The following is a 21,024-nucleotide window of genomic DNA, read 5'->3' as shown; positions in this document are numbered from 1 at the left end:
GCATAAGTGGTTTTGACCGAAGCTCTTACTTAGTTAAAACCACTTTTGACTGATTTTTGCAGTTAAAACGTTTTTACTGAGAGCATCGGGGGTTTGATTTTTGCAGTCTAAGTGATTTGACGGGATTATGGTGATTTACAGGGCTCATTTTTCGGGAATGTATTATTATTTATATCTTTTTTGTACCACATGAAGCAATAAAGTTAGTATGATTATGATTAGTAAATATTTGTATTGAACGGCTCTTTTAATCGTGGTACTTATGATAGTCCTATCCATAGGACCGGTTTTACTCTATTGATTTCATCGGGGTTTTTAGACTTATGGCAGAGGTCTGACTAAGTAATAAACAGATTGTAGTCCAAATGTGAAACAACATTACTTATTTTAGTTCCATTTTACAATAGTTATAATGGAAAAGGAAATGGGTGGAAGGGTTATAATTTAAGGAAAATTTATGGAATATAAATAAAACACAGAAGTATATTCTCTATTATGTTTTACTTTTTAACATATAGATAGTTTTCTACACATCCACCTCACATACGCTTCATGCGCTAACTGATATGAGCTCTGTACATCACTGGCGGCGCGCGGTCGCGGGCGCCCCGCGCGGGCCCGGCCGGGGCTGCCGAGCGGGCCGAGCGGGCCGAGCGGNCCGCGTCCCGGGCGTCCGGGGCGCGCCCGCCCTCCAACGTATATAAATAAAAATTCACATAATAATATAAACTTACTCACTAATTTACAGACACGGGCGCCGGCCGAGCGTCGCCCTCGCACATACACCTATATACACTAACGGTCCGGTCTGTACACGCGGCGCCCGGGGACGCCGATTATTGCGATGCGTACTATTTACAAGACGATATGTGTGTCGCTGGCGCGGCCGGGGCGCGTCAGTCGCGGGGCGGCGCGCGCGCCAGCAGCGCCAGCGGCTGCAGCGGCTGCAGCGCGTGCAGCGCGTGCGGCGCGTGGTGCAGCGGCAGCAGCACGCCGCCCGCGCCGCCCGGGCTCGCGCCCGCCTCGCCCGCCGGCGGGTTGATGCGCTTCTCCTGCGGACAACGGACACGGTTGAGCGACCCGTCGCGAGAAACTTTTTTCGGTCCCGGTAAACGCCCGACACTTTTTGGCCGAGATGTCCGGCAACGTGGCGTCGTCGATGTGGCGATCGAGACGAATTTCAGATTTCAAAGTCGAGGCGCAGATGCACCCCGGTTGGACGTTAACTGAAAACGAAACTGACGCCACGTTCCCGCGCACGCTCGATTCGAGCCACAAAATGTCGGTCGTTTCCGGGGATCCTCGATCGATAGGCTCACCGACGGTCGTACCTTCGGCGGGAGAGAAAACTGGACATTTATTTCGTTAGAGATATCTTATCGTATCGATATCTTATGCCTTAATTCTCCTCGTCGGAGCGAGCCGGAGCCTGCGGCGCCTCACCTTCTGCCGGCGGTTGCAGAACCAGACGCGCACGACCTCCTTCTCCATGCAGAGCGCGTCGGCGAGCGCGGCGATCTCCTCGCTGGTGGGCTTGGGGTTGTGCACGAAGGCCTTCTCGAGCGCCACGCGCACGCCGGACTCGATGGACGTGCGCTTCTTGCGGCGCCGGCCCACGGCCTCGGCCAGCCCCGCGCCGAGTCCCGCGCCCGCGCCGCCGCCGCCGCCCGCCAGCGACGAGTCCGCGTCCTCCAGCCACTTCTGCAGCAGCGGCTTCAGCTTGCACATGTTCTTGAACGACAGGTTCAGCGCCTCGAACCGCGATATCGTCGTCTGCGAGAAGTCGTTGCCGTACAGCTTGCCCATCGCGAGGCCGACGTCACCCTGGGTGAAACCTGCGGGAGAACCATTCTTGTCACAATAGAATAGAATAGAATAGAATAGAATTTCAATATTTTAAGGTTTTTTTTAGTATACTAGACAATCAAAAATGTAATGTAATCGAAACGTGATATTTTGCTTTCGCGTTCTAGTTAACTAATCTCCTGAATATAAATTAAAATTTTCGTTGCGATTATAGTCGCTTCTCAAACTAAATTTTAAATAAATAAACAACTTGAAAAAGTCGGACAGCCTGAGGCGAGAATCTCCTGAAAATTATCTATTCATCACGGTGATACTTCGTCGGACATTACATTCGATCAAATCGTATAGGGACTCGCGGTCGACACAGTAAAGGTGGGAAAAGTGTGCACGCAGGCAAGCAAGGAGCGGCACCCACCGAGCTTGATGCGGCGCTGCTTGAAGGTCTTGGCGAAGTGCTCGAGCTCCTCCAGGTCGGCGGTGTCGTCGGCGGCGGGCTCGAGCGCGCGCGGCTTGTGCGCGTGCGCGTGCAGCGGCGTGTGCGCCAGCGCCAGCGCGTGCTGCGGCGAGCGCGCGCGCCCCGAGCCCGGCGTGTGCGGCGTCAGGAACGCGCCCGCGCCCGGCGGCGTCCGCCGCGGCGACGGAGATCTGCCGTCTGCGGACACGACAGTCAATTTGATGCCTCTATTCGTTACGAGACCCTCCCGCATCACTTGAGGAGGTTTCTGGATGAGCGGTGCGCGGTTACCTAGGCTGGGAGGCTGCTGTGCGCCGGCGCGCGCCTGCAGCTGCTGCAGCTGCTGCGCCGCCGCCTGCGCCACCGCCTGCTGCACCTGCGTCGGCAAACGATTCAGCCTTAAATACTTTATACTTCAAATACATATGAGCTGGATTTGCGATCAGTTCTTTATCTATGGATTTTAAGAAAAATTCTGTGTTAAATCTTGACGGCAATTCATAGATATTGTGTATTTATTTTACCGAAAAATCATCAAATTGTACTACAGTGGTATCGGATGCGAGCCGGCGTACGTACCTGCGTGTGGAGCAGCAGCGAGTGCGCGCCGTGCTGCGTGAGCAGCAGGTGCTGAAGCTGCGCCAGCGCGTTGCCGGCGCCCGCTGCATTCTGTGGGCAAACATCGAAACATTATTAACTAAAGTTCATTCCTCGAAAATTATTGAAGTTTGGATTGAAAATCATTGAATCAGACTGATAGGAATAAAAATGTAAGTATTTTAAACAGAAATTAATGTTTATGAACGTTTTATGTCCTCCACTGTCGGATAGGGGAATAGTAACTGTTTCGTAGCAAGAAGCCTGTTAGTTAGTAGTGACAGCGGGTGTACTGACGAGCACGGCGGCGGTGGCGGCGGAGGCGGCGGAGGCGGCGGAGGCGGCGGCGTGCGCGTGCGGCGCGTGGTGCGGGTGCGCGGCGTGCGGCAGCGGCGCGGACGGCGCGCGCGGCGGGGACGGCAGCCGCTCGTCGCCGCTCATCTCGCCCTCGCCGCTCGCCGAACCATCTGCGGACACCAACAATCACTTTACAATGCTAATGTTACCAAATTAACACTTCAGAATGCTTGTCAGCTGCAGCCGTAGCATGGGCTTGAACGTCAGAGATCGCGATTTCAATCAAGTACAAGAAAGTGCATGATTTGCATAGTTCGATTAGAAATAGAGTGATTGTCGAGTCAACTAGGAACCAAACACCCAGTGTACCTACCAAAATACGAATTTTGAAGCCATCATATTTGGATCTAATTTTGAAGCCATCATATTTGGATCTAAGACTGAAATTTAGAGCCATTACCCAGTATGTGGTAGATAAAAAACGCAACTTATAAATTATACCGCCCTAAAAACTGTAATTTATTTAATTAATTACTAAATGGAGTGATGAATAATAGCGATTCTGAAACGTCAAGTAGCAAAGATTCGGAGCTAATAGCCCAGTATTGATGGTGGTGCCCTTCTGTAAATGTCATAATTACCTATGTATATTGTTGTCGAACATGGCAGAAATCGGAACTAATAATCCAGTAGGGTAATTCAAGTGCAATCTGTCATTTCAATCTATTCTATTTGTCATTTAGCTTGTTTAATCTGTGCTGAATAAAGTGCACAATATTTAAGCAGGATATGGTTGCACGCGGATTTTTAGAGAGTTAAATCTTTTGGCCAATAGAAAACGTCATAATAGTTATTATATGAACTGGGATTGGTCAATGACTTTTGAAATTAAAATCCGATGGCCTGAAAAAATCGGTTTTCCAACAAACGTCAGTTACGCGCAAGGAGGTTTAGCTATTTATCCATCGAAGTTAATAAGGGAGAAGACATAAGACTAATTTTATTATTTGCCTGCCGCGACCCGGTTTTTACGAACAATGACGATGACGAACGATGAACCAGTAACGAGGAGCACACTTAGCAATGCTTCCAGGTTGCGCCTCGGTATCAATTAAGTAACATTTTCCGTTAAGTTTACTTTATGGCCAACTAAAGGACTTTTGCCGTCTCCATGGACAAACTCGAAGTATGATAACTACAGTCATTGTCAAAATTTTGCACTGCCATTGCCGCTGGATACCATATATCGCTACTATATTCATAGATAATAGACTTTCAGTTAATCGTCAAAATTGACATTGTTTTTTAAATAACAACAAATGGTATGAATTTTTAAATGTGATATTTTTATAAAGGTAAGTCCCCAAAACAACATTTGATAGCCTATTTTCTTTCGTTGGCATCTAAGTTCCTGTTTTCTACATATATGTTACTACTACCTATTGGATAAGTAACTAAGAACTTTGTCGTTTATTCCATGTGAACAAAATCCCTAAAAGCCCATTTGTAATAATATTCTTACTAAACACTGCTGAAAAAGGACTAAACTTCTGAGCTATGAACGTATAATCCAGTAGCATTAAGTAGGTAGGTACGTATAGCGACGTTGGAACTTGATATAGAAGTTAGCTGTTTTATATTTTTTTTCACAGCAGAAATCTTTATCTTTGATCTTAATATCTGATCGTACGTATTGTCTTTTAAAATATTACATTTGCCTAAATAAAAATAACCGACCTGCTGCTTATGTAAATTATAATTATTTATAACCCTACTTACAATGCATAACAATCATAATTAGGTATTATAACCCTACTTAACAATGCATAACAATCATAAGATAGTTTGGCGTATAAGTAGGTAGGTAGGTACTATCTAGGCCGAAGGTGGAAGCGATCGACCCGGAAATATTCTCAACCATCTCAACTATCATAATATGTATTTAGAACAGTCCCTCCTTACCAATGATATTATAGATACCATTGCTCCTTACCATCAATGCAATCGAGCAGACAAAGGACATTGATAAAAATCGCCCTAAGATTTTCAAAGACTTAGTATGTACCATAATTTTATGTATATTTTATTTATTTACTTGCAAGTGTCCAAACCTATCGGACAAGTTGCAGTTCGAAAAAATATTTTAAAAGTATTTAAACGAAATCAAAGTCACCGACATATTGACAGAGCAGAGACAGAGATGCGCTTTTTTAATTCGATTTAAGTAAATAATGGTATGATCGATTAGACTAGAGTCTAATCATTAGACCTTTAGACGGGCGCAGATCCGCCGCGCCCGCAGCGCTTCAGTGGATTATTGCATTTTTTTATGTATATTTAATCACATTTATTTACCTACATTTACATATTTACTCTTTTCTTTAAGTGTAGACACTGTTTATGTATAAGTCCACTATTGCATGCCGTGGCAACCTATAATTAAGGCAGCACTTAGATTAAGTTAAATACGTTGTAAATATTGATTGTCTTCCAGTGTATGTCTTGTTGGTTGTCCTATTAAATAAATAAAATAAATATTTATAGCAACACAATGTTTAAAAATAAAATTTTTCAAAAACGATCAATTTAATCGATTATGTCTATTCTAAATGGACATCCCTATTTGTTAGTCAAATTGTCATTCACTCGCATCACCTTTTCTCTCTCACTCACTCTTGCTGTGTTGCTGTCTTGCTTGATCCTTCTTTGTGATTCGTTTGTGTTTTAGCTTTTATTTTCGGAACTTTATTAACTACAAACTTGGCTATTCAAACGGACTCTGATTGATTGCAATAACGACATACTCAGCCTGGGATTTACTGTTTTTGTGTGGCTCGGCCAAGGCTCGGCTGGTGGTTCTATGGTGTTAGAAAATGAGCAACTTAATTATACACAACAATGGGCAGCACCTCGATCGGTAAGTACCTACATTTTGCTCTGCAATCTTATGAATAAGTACTAGCCTTGCCAAACTTCTGAATTGCCGTTCTCATGGCGGGTTGTCTTGAAATGAATGTTCCGCTATTATCTGTGGTTCAACCCTGGACAGTGTGGACAGCCAGGCCCGATTCGATTGTAAGAAACTAGTCGATGGTACAGCGCAATGGAGGCATGAGCGAAACAACAATTATGTTGACAATCCAGCTGGTTTTGGTGTAAATCTAAGGAATTATTTACTTTGACACTATCTCCCTGCTCTCAATGAAAGCTTGTTTTGTTTTGTTTTTTGGAACTAAGACTACTAGATTATTATTTTTTGTAACTAAGTTTGTAACACGTCATAATTAATTATTATAACAACAATGCTTATTTACTAAAGCTGTTTAACCCTACCCTCTGACCCAAAATTCTACTAACAGCACATAATATTGAATTATCATTTTTTTTATGGTTTGCGGCTCAATTTATTCAACGCACAGGAGTATGTGTGGCATGGCATGCAATGAATCTATTTATTTTTACAGGTTACAGCTCATGATCTTATATGCACAACATGTTGGACCCAAGCCCAAGATACAACACAAATGCATCTACTTCAAATCTTAGCAGAAAATGTGTGCTTTGCAGTAGAACACTAGAGCCTAGAACACGTTCACATCAGCTCATGTCCCTGAGAACTAACACTCAACATCATATTAACATCAGGAACATAATTGTGGAACGACTAACTCCATTAGAGGTAATGCACGCTAAAGTCCTTATTTAATAAAATGTTATTGGCTATACAATCAGTCTAATTCTTGTAAAGTTATTGGTTTCTGTAAATTAATACTAAAATAAAATAATTTAAGTGCGGGACATTAAAAAACTGATAATTTTTTTAAACTTATTTCTAATTATTATTATTTTTAAACAGGTTACTGCAAATGACTACATCTGTGGGGCTTGTCACTCATTATTGCAAAGAGATACCACACCTACTTCACAAGACTCTCCAGATATGCCAACCGGTGCCCCGGTAGGTCACCAACAAGTTTGTGTTGGATGTGGTTGTTCATTATTGCGAACTTGAAGTCATTGTTTGGATACAGAGAATAATCAAGATATATTAAACATTGTTCGAAATTGGATTCAACCCAGAGAGGTAAGAGCCCTGCCAGTTTTATAATACATAAAAATAATTATGCCGGTTTATTATAATAATAAAAAAGGTTTTTTCCGAATCAGCCTTCCCATCCTTCAACTCCTTCCATTGCTTTCAATCTGCCACTACTCTCATCCATACAGGTTATACAGGGTGGAAACGATAAGTGATCTCACTCGATTATTTCTAAACTACACAAGATATCGAAAAACTGGAAAAGACGACATATCTATACCTACTTATAATAAATCTGTAGAGAGGTCAATTCTGTACATGAAATATAATTTTCAAAATAACTATCAGGGGGTGATACTGATGCCAAAAATGCAATCAGTAAAATTTTTGTCTGTCTGTATGTTCCTTATAGAAACAAAAACTACTCGACGGATTTCATTTCCACCAAATCATGCGGTAATTATTCATAATAACCGGCGATTATTCATAATTTTCACATTTATCACTTTGACCGTAACATCTACACTAATATTATAAAGAGGAAAACTTTGTTTGTTTGGTTGTAATGAATAGACTCAAAAACTATTGGACCGTTTTTATTAAATTCTTTCACCATTCGAAAGCTACATTATCCACGAGTAACAGGCTAAATTTTATTTTGGAAAATAATAGGGTTCCGTAAAATATGTAGGTACCTAATGTAGGCCACGCGCGCGAAGCCGCGAGCGAAAAGCTAGTGGAGTATAAGGTGACAATCGTTAAGTAATTTCACATATAAAAATCATTATTTCATTGCTTGGGGGTCTTGGGGCGAACGATGTATGGACGCAGAACAATATCCTTTATTTTCAAATTTAAGCAAAAAGCATTCTGTGGTTATAAAATACCTATGCTTATTTGCACCTAGTTTATCAATCACCATGTTAATTCCATGCTTTCTATCCAGTCGACTGCTCTAACGACAAGGGTGGGCAGTCGTTGAGATGACAGCGCGAAAATCGTCGGCATCCACTAATTATGACCCTTATGTACCACTATATTGACAAAGTTCTCCGTCTTCGTACGCGATATTGGAAATTTGGCATCTACCATCGGCTGATCTGACATTAGGCGTAGTCTGGCTTTGATATTCAATTTTCAACTGTATTACCTTGACAATCAGTTCAAAATTGATTACTAGAAAATTATTTGACAGACGATTTCTACTCTCGACAAATGCATTTGAATTAGCCCACAGTATTTGATAGTAGCGCAGTTTTCATATTCTGTGTGCCTACCATGAGTTTACGTTAGGTGTGCTCGCTAGCGACTGCGTAAAAAAATGACATTTAAATGTATGACATATTGTGCAGCGCCCCTAGTGGCTACTTTCAAGAAATAAAATCTTCATAGAATTTTTTGACGTATTCGCTAGCGAGCTCACCTAACGTAAACTCATGGTAGGCACACTGAACACAAGTTTAATGTAATTGTTTAAGACTTTATTTGTTTGTAATTTTATAGTAATTTGTGTGTTTTAGTTTTGACGCTTACGGCGACCCCAGTGCCCCTAAGGTCGTTTCTGAAAACCAGTGTCGTGGCACCTTTAACGTCACGAGTCACGACTAATACTGACCCAGGGACCTTTTTGGCACAGGTCACTCAAAGCTATTTTAATTTTAATTTAATTGTGTTATTATTTCTTTTTTCATTCATGTATTCATCTTTTATTATGTGCTGAATAAATTATATTTTACTCTAAGTATTCTATTAAAATATAGACATAGCCCGCAGAATAGCCAAACTTAAGGGGCAGTGGCCTAACCTAGGCTTATCTCTTTTGTAAAAATTTAATGATATCTCATCAATAACATACATCAACAAAATAGGAGCCAAGTTCAATATTCTGCCTTAACTAAAAGTTCTGCCTCATATACTGATCTAGGTGTATTCACCTAGATGAGTAGGTAGTATGCGATAGTGTTACTAGATGACTATTTTTAAAAGGTGTTATCCTGAAAATTGTAAATACTTGTATAAGTAAGTTGGGCGTCTCACATATCCGCCCGGGAGCGCTCACGCGCCGCGTGATGTATGGCGCGCCGGATATTACATGTAAATGACTCCGAAAGACCCGCACCCCACGACGTGACAACTTGGTAGTCATCTTCCATAGACACAACACATACCTACTCGCTGATAATGTACTATAGGCCAGTAGAATTAAACACAAAAATTGATTAAATCGGAAATAATTCCTACAAAAGATTTTTTGCTTTAATGGCTTCATTGGTTGCCCATTAAGACTCTCCTAAGTTTTCGATTTCGACGGAGTTGTGCTTAAGTGGTGGGGGCCCCCGAAAGCGGCGTTTTTTCGGTTTTCCGGTTATACCGCGTAAAGGACTTACCCTATCGAAAAGTGGTCTTCATGACGGTTAAAGGGCACTTAATCCTGCATTGAATAAGACCAAATTCATATGTTTTGGACAAACCGTTCTCGCGCTAAAGTTCGGCAAAGTAGAAAATATACGTATAATTAATGACCCTCTCCACGTCCAATGGCTTGTTACCCACATGCTTCCAAGCCTTGTAAAGGGTCACCTTAACCAGTGTAACCCTAACAAGGCTCACGAGTTTGATTCGCTTATCCTTGTTCGTCCCAGCCGTTCCTTAACTGCGGTTGCTGCACCTCTTCCTGACACTCTCCTGAACGACTCTGTGTTACCTAATGTGGCTGCCTCTCTTCCTTGTACCCTCCTGTACGATTGCATTGCTTAGCTATATGCCTGGTCCAAGGTTCGACGCCACAAAATCAACTTTGTACGCGTGAAAATAGTTTAAATACTATTTTCCGTGCTTGCAACATTTTTCTTTACTGCTTCGCCTCTATTAGTCGTAGAGTGATTGTATATATCCTATAGCCTTCCTCAATGTATGAGAAAACATATGAATTTGGTCTTATTCAATGCAGGATTAAGTGCCCTTCAACCGTCATGAAGACCACTTTTTGATAGGGTAAGTCCTTTACGCGGTAAAACCGGAAAACCGAAAAAATGCCTCTTTCGGGGGCCCCCACCACTTAAGCACAACTCCGTCGAAGTCGAAAACTTAGGAGAATCTTAATGGGCAACCAATGAAGCCATTAAAACAATAAAATCTTTTGTAGGAATTATTTCCGATTTAAAAGCTAATTCTACTGGACTACTAGTAGATTTTATGATCATCAACGAGTATTTTAACAACCGAATAACGTGTAAAATGCTTTTTAAAAGCCTACTTGCAAAAATAAAATGAGTTTTAAGTATGAGTTATTTTTATCGTGTAACAAAGGGTTGAAGCATTTAGTGGTGACGCACCTACAGAAGATGACACCATTCATTGTTTTTTTAAATTTAATATGCACTTTTCTATGATCTTTTTATCTTAAGAACTAGTCTAACATTATTTTTGCCATTAAAATAGATGGCATGTACGATACGAAATAGCGACTGAAAGCTTTTACACACTTATTCGCGCTCGCACAACCATGCCCTATCATGAAGCATGCTAGTAATTTATGTAGTACTTTAAAATGCTGTGTATACCTGTAATTGAGGTCATATACGTATCATGTGTTAAACCATGTTAAAATGTATGACCTGTATTATGTACGTGACATTGTTGGTGTACCTAATAAATAAATAAATAAATAAAATCAGTCAGGAAATTCAAAAAGGTTTTTGATAATAATTTCAATGGGAATGAAAGTAATTTTGCTGTAAACTTTACAGTGTAAAGGCTCTCCAGTGTCTACAATTAGGGGACTAAGATAAATAGCACTCTTAGAATAATTATGTTAGTGTCATTTATTTTCTCAACGCAACAAGAATAGAAACACTTTTCCTTATAGAGCTGAGCGCAAACAAAATGATTAGAATAACAATCAATCAAAAAAAGATAATGTGAATGCAATTTGTCGTCGCTGTAAATTATGCACGTGGCTCGTGCCAGCGATACCCTTCGAGACGTAGCAGATCACGGCGCGCATTGTCACGGCTCCCCGCGCAAGTCGGAGGCCGACAGGTTGTGGGAAGATTAAGTTCTAACAGTAATGTGCGAAGAAAAGAGTTGGGGCTGAGTCAAAGGGGTGGGAAGCTGCGCGTGCGCCGCGCGAGCGCGTGCCTGCGCAGGGGCAGGGCGCTTTGAAACTTTCTCCTGCGCCACCTTCCTTGCAAGCCTAAATAAACAGCCCCTAGACGGAGAGGGAGGTATGTGTAAATATTACAGGGTAGGTACTCGAACTTCTACTATCAATAGAATGTTGTTATTTGACATTGAGTATTTAGATAAAGTAATATAAGATCATCATTCTTTCGACTAAAGAAATACGCGTAGATATGCTGCACTATAAATCCCTTCATATGCAAGTGATTAAAATACTGTTTACGTTAAAAAATTAAAGATAGTTAAATGTATTTTAAAATAACCAAAAATCAAATGGACTTTGCCACAAAACATGACGAGAGGGCAAAATTGACGGCTCGGTTTGGTTGGTAGAAGGGCTTTTTAAGTCTGCTTGGCTCTTAACTTCCATCTCCATCTTAACTAAGTCTGTCGCCTTAACAACAACGTTGACCTCATTGTTGTGTTTCGGCAGTTAGAGGTAAGATAGCCAGTTCCTTTCTGGTTGAGGATTCCGGGTGAAGCGAGCTTCCACCTTTGGCCAAATTTAATCATCACTTTCCATCAGGTGAGATGCAGGCCATGTGGTGGATTCTCAGTCCTCGGTCATTTTATATCCTACTGGGTAAGTATCTATTTACTAACATTAACAGGCCAAAATCTATTTATTTTACACATTGCTGGTGGGCCTGCGAGTATTCTAGAGGTATTCAATACCTATGAATTGTGTATGTACATTATCTAGGTAAAGATAAAACGGACAATAATTAATACATTGCCTAGACACCCCAATTTACGAGATTATTTTAAGTTTATTATTTAATAAAAAAAATACACTTCTAATATTGTGTGGTCGGCATACATTTAGTATGGAAGCTGGAAACATTGAATTTTCGGATAGTTTTATGTTATTCTGAAACCCAATACATATTGGTATCGTTTGAACTCTTGAAGCACTTTCAGGATCAGTAACCAGTTTCTCAATATCGTGTCTAGTTTAGAAATAATTGAGTGAGATCACTTATCGTTTCCACCCTGTATACCTACATTACCTAGGTATGTATACCTGAACTATGAAATACTCATTATTATACTATGCCTGAACTATACACATTGCCGGTGTTCTCATATCCATAAAATAAGTGCATATTAAGTTAAAAATAAATACCTCTAATTTCGCGGCGCGTTTTTTATTTTATAAGTTATAATTTTAAATGTTTTGTTCTTCTAATTCAATAATAAGTTATGTCTTAAATATCATAATTTTTCATTTATCTATATTTATTACTAAATAATTGGTTAATTGTTGTGCAACTATTTCGTGCTCCAATACTTAATTAATAAATATATTAATATAAATTGCAATAAGTTATTATAATTAATGCGTGGATTACGAATTTAGCATATTGGCAGAACAACTATTTGGAAAATTACAAAGCCCTTACTAGGACACACACCTCTGACGCAATAAACAAATAAGATGAGAAGCCGTCGGTAGTTGGCTGCTGGTGATGAGACAGGTGAATTAATATTACACTCGTGTTTATTCACTGGTGCAATAAATGATAATTACACAATATTAATTAATATCTACTTACTGCTCGGGCCAAAGTGTGGTTCGAACAGAATGCTTCATGGCATTAAGCCTGCCTACCCGTTTTTTCTGTGCAATAAAGTTTAATATAAAATAATGAATGTAATGATGTTCTGCATTGTCGGTCGTTGGCTCCGCTGACCAGATCAGCTCGACACTGCAGCCCTCATTAATTAACGACTACTAATTGGCCGGGACGGTAACGCCGCGTCACGTGTACTACTAATAATAATCAATTAGACTTCATGTACGCTTGCTGTTTCTCATTTTCTATACTAATTAACGGTTTTGAATCGATCGCTGCCAATCTGCAGACACGACGTCTGCGGCTTAATTAGGCGGTAGTTAGCAGCAGGATGCGCGACTTTGTGCGGTACGTACCGTGGCTCGGCGGCGGCGACGGCGACTTGATAAGCTCGCCCGACTCTTCTGAAACAAACAAACACGTCGGTTAATATCTAGCTAGAGAATAACAAATGGCACTATTGAAGTTCGCATAAACTTAACAAGCTCTACGCAACCGACCCGCGCGAGCGGCCGAGCGCACGCGGGCGCTCATGGCGCGCGTTTGCCGCGCACGCACGCGGCCTCGGCGACGCCGGCGATTAGCAGCGGGGCCGTGTCACTAACTCGATCAGCCGCAAGCTCGCGCGGGACGTAAGGAGCTTATCGCGCCTTCACACCCGCCGCGCAGGTTTGACAAGGAAGTTTAAGTAGGCACATTGTTAATGTTCTAGAAACCAATTATAGAGGGTATCGTATTTCTTTAAGAGTTTGTCAGTTGTAAATTGTTGGTATCAAATGACCGTTTATCTCTTTTTCGATGTCTTTATACCGAAACTAACCAAAATTAGCGCCCGCGACTTCGTACGCGTGGATCCCGTTTTACTCCCTTAGGGGTGGAGTTTCGTTAAACGATCTTAGAGCACCTACGTTCTAAAAGGAACCCCTATGCAAAATTTGAGACTCCTAGCACGTGACACCTAGCGAGTGAGTCAGTCAGTCAATCAGTCAGTGACCTTTCGCTTTTATAGTAAAAGGTTTTACTTACATAAAAATGTTTATGATATTTTTTAATTATTTGTAACTTGTAAGTTATAATAATTTTATTTGATGCATTGTGTTTTGTTTCCAATTAACCTTATCGCGCCTTACTTTGATGTGACAATAGTTATATCTGCAGAGCCCTCGTACAACGCGCTGGCTGTGGTACTAGTATTCGCAGTTTTTATGTCAAGTGCTAATGCATCCTCCATTTTCAACCGCACACAGACACTTCTTTATGAAGATGAGGTCACAAGTAACTGTGTTCCTTAATGATGTCTGAAATGGTTTGTTCTGATGTGTATGAACTATTAAAAATAAAAAGCTACTAATCACCTTACAATTTTAAACATAATTATAAATCTTTATTATAAAAGATCTTATAAAAACGTTATCCTAGTGTTACGAGCTGCTGTGTTCAAAGGGCGTGCAATAATTAAAAATATAAGTAGAAGCGTGAAAGTAAATAGTGCATTGAGAGTCGGGATAATAAACTAATTAACTGTTATGGTATCTACTTGATATTTTTTAGTATAATTTAAACTATTTGTAAGCTGCGAAAAAGCTATCTCTAAAGCTTGTCACTTCGTAAACACTTCTGCGTTAAAACTAACCTAAAAACAATGTTACGAGAAGTAGGTAGCTGATTAATTTAAAACGATATCAGTATTCGAATTAAGGTGCGGCATCAATACGTAATGAGATTAACTAATTAGACGACACGATTCGGAGGATAATCTCGAAGCTGTAGAGTTGCCTCATCGGGTTACCGCGGGCTGCGCGCAGGCATTTCCACCGTTTTATAACACCAATTGGACAAAATTGATTTTAACGAAACTTGTCAAAGAGACAACATAATTAACTGATTAATTATGTAGGCATTAAACTACGATCAATGCCGAATGAATTACTGTTATTTGAACTAAATAATATTATTAATACAATGTAAAGTGTGTGACGACTGATATTAATCCATAATTGATTTTGAATATTCACATTTCTTTGTTCTATATAGCCCACCCCCAAAACATACACACGCATAAAAATTTTAGTGTCCGACCGAATATGGATTTTCAGCCGAAAACGGAAACGAAAACGAAGCTTCGGCTGCAGTCTCATTTTCGGCCGAAAACGAAAACGAAAACGAAAATGACCTTCAACTCTCAAATTTCAATCTGAAATTATGTAAAAACTTTGAAACCGTTAATGTTTTGACCAAAAACATAATGACGTTTGACAGTTGATTTTGATAAGGATTGATTAATGAAAACCGGCAAAAATTTAATTATGAATTCTTAGTAGAATATTATTTCCGGTGTATATTGAAATATTGGGAAGTGAAGATTGAAAAATGATTATTTATTACTAATGCAAACTGGAGTTTAACAATGCGGATTTAATTTTTTATAGGCAATGTCTTTTAAATGATGCCCGTTTTACTATAGGCACTCTCACAGCCGGACCCTTACATTCGCAACTATGCGAGAGCAAATCGCGCCAATAATTTTCCTGCAACTTCACGGCGGATATTTTCTTACAGAACCTGAATTATTTAAGGATTGTTAGCTGTAAACTTTTGACTTGAGATATCCCCACAAGAAAAAGTCGCATGGTATGAGATCTGGTGACCGAGGCGGCTAGGGTATGTCCCTGTACTTGCTGATCCTCAGTGTCTCCATCGAGGTACTCTCCGTGTGTGGTGAGACACCTTCTTGCTGAAATAGAGTTACGTAGTTGACCGGGGTGCAGTTGCAGTTGTTTTATCAGGCATTCATCGATCATTCGACAATACATTTCAAATACTTATTGCTCAACTGCGAACGCTCTGTAGGCTCCCGACCCGAGTGACTCATGGTGTATTTCAAATCCGCATTAGACTCTATTTTGAAACAATTAAACTTACTGAAAACTCTTTGGTTTTATTTGTATTCAATTTTGAACTTGGAAAATTCTAGCTGGACACCCTTTACAACGTAACCTCATTACCTCACTTCACAACTTCAAAAGAGTGTGACAATACCGCGTCCGTTCAAGTCTGATTGGAACCATGAGTGCACCAGATTCACTACCGAATTTATCGGAACGATAAACGTCACCATCTTATTCACGTATTTCTGATATTCGGTTTGACAGAAGCTTCGGCTGGTTTTTGGCCGAAAACGAAAATATGGCCGAATGTCCATTTTTTGGCCGAAAATGGCCGAAAACGAAAACGAATATTCGGTCGGTCACTAAAAAATTTTATTACTACGATAAGCACTAAAGAAAGTCTACGACTACGAGTATGCTACGACGCTGCTACGAATTGCTACGAAGATATCTATACAAAATAAATGATAAAAACTAAACAAAAACGAAGTATATTTTGAAAAGGATTTTTTGCATAAATAAATACGTGGGAAGACGACATGTACCTGTCTCAGGTAATCTTTGCACAATACGCCGACGTAGCGGATAAAGATTTGCGCCGAGCGTATGCGCGCCATTCAAATGTTGGGGTAATCGTAGAGCAGGACGCTAAAAAACTGTGATCCACGTCTACTGGCTAAAAAACAGCTTTGTGCGCGGGAGTTGCGATTATTGAAACGTCATCGCGGAGCTTCGGCTTTTTGTGACGCGCATTTAGCATTACTCGCAAAAAGGGTACACTCGGAGAAATAACGCCGCGCTATATTATCGCGGATAAAACATTTTTTACCCCAAAATGTGCAGTTGTTTGTTTTTTGCGCCGCATCCTTCCAAATGTAAGCGTTAGGCCGAATTTGTAAAAAAGAATATGTCTGTATTATAGCGGATTGCATCATACGATTTAAAAAATGAATGAAACTTTTAATAGGATATTGTGTAACATGAATATTAATAAGCTAGGTGCATAATCACAATAGTCGTTGTTATGAACCCATTATATTGATCTGCTGACGCAAAACATTACACAATTACAAATTTCTACTCATTAGTAGTATAATAAAATAACTGCGTCATATGCAAATATTTTTAAAGTTAAGCTTTAATTTCCTTATTGGTTAATTTTAATTATTCATTCAATTAATTGCTAATTGCAAGTTACTATTTTTTTTAAATAATATTTTGGGTCAAATACAGACTGAATGTAGGTTTAAATTAGGATATCTATTGCGAAGGGGCTTAGCATCCGTACATAGCATTAATATTACTTAAATGATCTTTCTCACATAACATTAATCTAAATACATATTAATTAAAAAGTACTTACTCATTTTAAATTACAGAAAAAATAATGCCCATAATAAGTTCATTTACTAGGCTATATGAGTACGAGTATGTGTACATTAAAAATTGTATTTTCTATTTTATCTGAGTAAGACTATATTCAGTGAGTAAGTGTGTACACTGGTTGCAGTGTACACACTTACTCACTCAGTGTAACATGTTGATGTTGAGCGTTTGTTGACGGGCCGCAGCTCGAGGCGCGCGACCAGAGCCGGCTAATGACATTTGCATATTTATTCAACACTATAATTGATACAATATTTCTGAAGATCTGCATGAAAAAATATAAACAGAAAGAATAAATTATAGTATATTAAGTTTTTTTTTTTCATAATATTTACAGCTAGAGAGATAAGGCAATGACTAAAACAAGAGCAGCTATAAAATGAATAAACGCTTTAGGGCAATTTACCTTTCCGAGTAGACACAATAGCGAAAAATCCTATGTACTGTATCATAATTATAACATTTGCCTATTGCTTAATTAATTAGAGCATTGGCTAATTGGAATCCAAATTCATTCACTGAAATAGACGTAAACGTATATTTTTTGGGTATAGTATTGGTTACAGTGAGTTTGTGAGAGTATAACTTGATAAATTATATGAACAAAGTTTTGAATAAGTAATATATCTATGTTTTATGCTATCGGCTCTACATTACACTATTTAAAAAAGGTATATCATAAATACTTATTTTCTTAGACAAAGTTCATCAAGAATGATCACTGTTGTTGCTCAAAATCCACCAAGAGATGAACTCTACTATTTTTCAGTTAACATGAAAATGTGGTTTTTTGGGAAAATACTCGTAAAAAGTTCTTGAAAGTGAATGAAAGTCCAAGAGAGTTGCGACGGCGGTACTCACGGTAAGAGTTGCAGTAGGTCCGCGCGGAGGCGCGCACGCAGGCGGAGAGCACCATGATACGGGAGCGAGCGGACGGGAGCGGAGCACACGGCGGGCGCTCGGTCGGCGCGCGGAGGCACACTGACGGCGGCAGCGCGCCCCGCGGCCCCGCACCCTCCAACCGACGTATTAAAATTTCGACTTTTTTGTACGAATCCGTTTCTTTTTCCGCCCTTATAGTGAATTTTTTTCACGCGACCTCGCCATTATTTCGATTACCTGAGATGATTTTTTTTCGCTTTCGACGCGATGCGCGCTTAAAAGCTGTTTAATTTTTTAGGAAAGGGGAACGACGGGTTCGGCTAACCGATGCGCGAATTCCGATATCGGGTTTGATAAAAAAAGGTTGGTTCGAATCGTTCGGAGCGTGTGCCGAGAATCGTTACAGCGTTATTATCGAGCAGAGTGTTCTACTATCTGCGCCTCCATCGCGCCATTGTCGACGTGTAAATAATGACGCCCGAATATGTGCTGCTTTCAAATCGCCGATACATATTCATTAGTCTCATCTGCTTACAGACTTGGACAAATACATCTTAATTTCTTACGACAAGAAAGCCGCATTGTTGTACTTTAACTTGTAACATTAAATGAATTTTAAATTATCACAATCCCGCCATATTATTAACATTCTAGTACTAAAAGCTTTTCTGAGCAATATATTTTTTCAATAGTTTTCAGTCAACGTATCCAGTAGTACAATATGCAGCGAAAAAGGTAGAGTGTTTGCATTGAAATAGGAAATGAGATGGCCGACGTAAGGGCCCTTTGATCGCGGCTATCGCGGAGGTCTCGATTAAAGGCGATGAATAAGAATGTAAACTTCGGAGGTCGGAGGTCGGAGGTGGAGGGCGCAACAATATGCAGGGTCCGTGTAGACTTGCGGGAGGATAGACTTGGACAAATTTTGATAAATTCTCATATTGCAGTCCGATGTTATTTTTTGATATAATATGGTTTAAGATTTGAACGGAACTGCGACTTCGGATATGCGATATCGGTACATAAGAATTGCAATTTAACACACGTGTTTGTTCAGAATAACTCTACGAGGAGTGTTTGTGCGGCACTCGCGGGGCCGGGCAGGTCTGCCGGCAGTGAGGTCTGCTCTGAATCTTTGTGATGGTAATGCGCGCAAATACTGACCGATGAAAGTTTAATTCCACCCCGCGCCCCGCGCCCCCGGCCGCAACTCACTTTGAGCCTCCTCATGCATTGTGATCAGCGAATGCATTTACGTAATGTGCCCGTGTTTGTTTAGGCCACATATTGCTACTTTGAATAAGAAATTGCTCGTCTTTTGTGAGATCCTTCTTCGAACTGTTTACGCAGCTCTCAATCGTGTTGTTTTATTCGCAAATGTTTGCATTACGTTTTTTGGGACACATTCAAACACATCTTTAAACCGACACAATGACAACGGAGCGCAAACATGCGCACTTATCAGAATACGGATACAAATAACTTAAACCGACAGCCACCGTACTACTTTTCATACCGGATGGATATATCTCATTATTTCTATAACTACTTCAAGAGAGAAGTTTAAATAAATGAGCATAAATAATATTAAAAACGTTCGGTGAAAACTAGTTCAAGCACAAACTATTTATTAATAATCGACTATTTATAGATATTACTTAAATTATAATTAATATTTCGTCATGCTCCGCTGAATGTTCTTAATGACGTACAATCGTATTTTGATCTTGTGAAACGACTGCCTTGAGCTGTTTCATTCTGGAATATCAATTTATCGTCCATCATTAGGAATTTTAATATCTAATTAGTTCGGATGGATAATATTCGTAGCAAATTGAGGTTCGTAGCGTCTGCTACGTCGTAGCGGCGGTCAGCGCAGGGCGAGGCGGAGGGCGCGGGCCCCTTGTTTCACTCGCGGACATCGCATGAACACTGATTTCTATATTCGCGAGTTTTATGAGGTGTCGCGAGGGTCGCGGCCTCCGCGAAGGGTTGAGCGTGATAACTACCCCGTTTAGGGGCAGAAACTGAAATAGCTAATAATCGTATTTTGACTTACTGTTTATAGCGTGTTTTAATATAAAAAAGAATTGCCGTTTACGCAATACTTATATTTCATTTGTATTGTTTATGAGGCCATAAAATATGGTTGGGTACCTAATTAATTCCTAAAATGGTTTTGGTAGAGCTTTTCGCAATTACCCACTACAGCGATACAATTTTAGTATAAACTAGCTTTTGCCCGCGGCTTCACCTGCGTGAAATTTAGTTTGTCACATATCGTCCAAAATTATAGCCTATGTATTATTTTGGGTTATGAACAATAATACTGTAAAGTTTCATCCAAATGCGTTCAGTAGTTTTTGCGTGAAAGAGTAACAAACGTCCAGACATCCAAACTTTCGCATTTATAATATTAGTAGGATATACTATTTGAAACTTCTGTAAATTGGAATTAAGAAAATTTTTGTGTCAATTTAATTAATTTATATTTAATTAATTTCAATTAAGTTTTACATAGTTATAATTGCACACAATAAAGACTGTGGCAGGCTAAAGCCCACGCGACTACGCGAGCGTAGCTGCGGGCAGAAGCTAGTACAACCAATAACGTTGAGGAAAGTTGGGTAGTTTGCAAATGCCTGCAGCGTACGTGTTTATAGACAAAACATGTGTCTGTCCGCCGCCGATCTCGCGGGGGCCATTCCGCCGGACGGCCATAAATCTCGCCGGTGCAGCGCGCGCGCGGGCGGCGGGCCGGCGGGCCGGCGGCAGGTGGCCCCTAATGTGTTTATTCATAAACTCGTAAAAGACAAGGTATCAGCTGGTGACCGATTCATTTGTTTTGTAACATACCGCCTGCGCTATTTTCGTCTCGTAAAATTTTGCGTAATGCTACTTTTTAGGATATTTTAT

The 21,024-nt window shown here is 40.3% G+C and overlaps 1 protein-coding gene and 1 long non-coding RNA gene across 2 annotated transcripts; one reads left to right on the top strand and one right to left on the bottom strand.

Annotated features, from left to right (window-relative positions):
* Positions 1 to 650: 650 nt before the first annotated feature.
* On the bottom strand, positions 651 to 18,196 carry LOC114361983 (protein nubbin). The gene is made up of 8 exons (XM_028317217.1): positions 18,088 to 18,196; positions 13,309 to 13,356; positions 3,155 to 3,324; positions 2,840 to 2,929; positions 2,552 to 2,636; positions 2,222 to 2,458; positions 1,444 to 1,835; positions 651 to 1,052 (listed from the first exon to the last, which is right to left on the bottom strand). Exons 1-8 carry the CDS (start codon positions 18,140 to 18,142, stop codon positions 897 to 899), a joined length of 1,233 nt encoding a protein of 410 aa, XP_028173018.1. The 5' UTR covers positions 18,143 to 18,196; the 3' UTR covers positions 651 to 896.
* LOC114361984 (uncharacterized) lies at positions 3,875 to 7,213 on the top strand. The gene is made up of 3 exons (XR_003656644.1): positions 3,875 to 6,071; positions 6,619 to 6,833; positions 7,011 to 7,213. It is a non-coding gene; the product is annotated as an uncharacterized LOC114361984 (long non-coding RNA).
* Positions 18,197 to 21,024: the final 2,828 nt, after the last annotated feature.

Source organism: Ostrinia furnacalis, unplaced genomic scaffold (genome assembly GCF_004193835.3).
Source record: "Ostrinia furnacalis isolate ACB-3 unplaced genomic scaffold, ASM419383v2 OfSCF6076, whole genome shotgun sequence".
Taxonomy (NCBI): Eukaryota; Metazoa; Arthropoda; class Insecta; order Lepidoptera; family Crambidae; genus Ostrinia; species Ostrinia furnacalis.
This window is presented reverse-complemented; position numbering and strand designations above follow the sequence as displayed.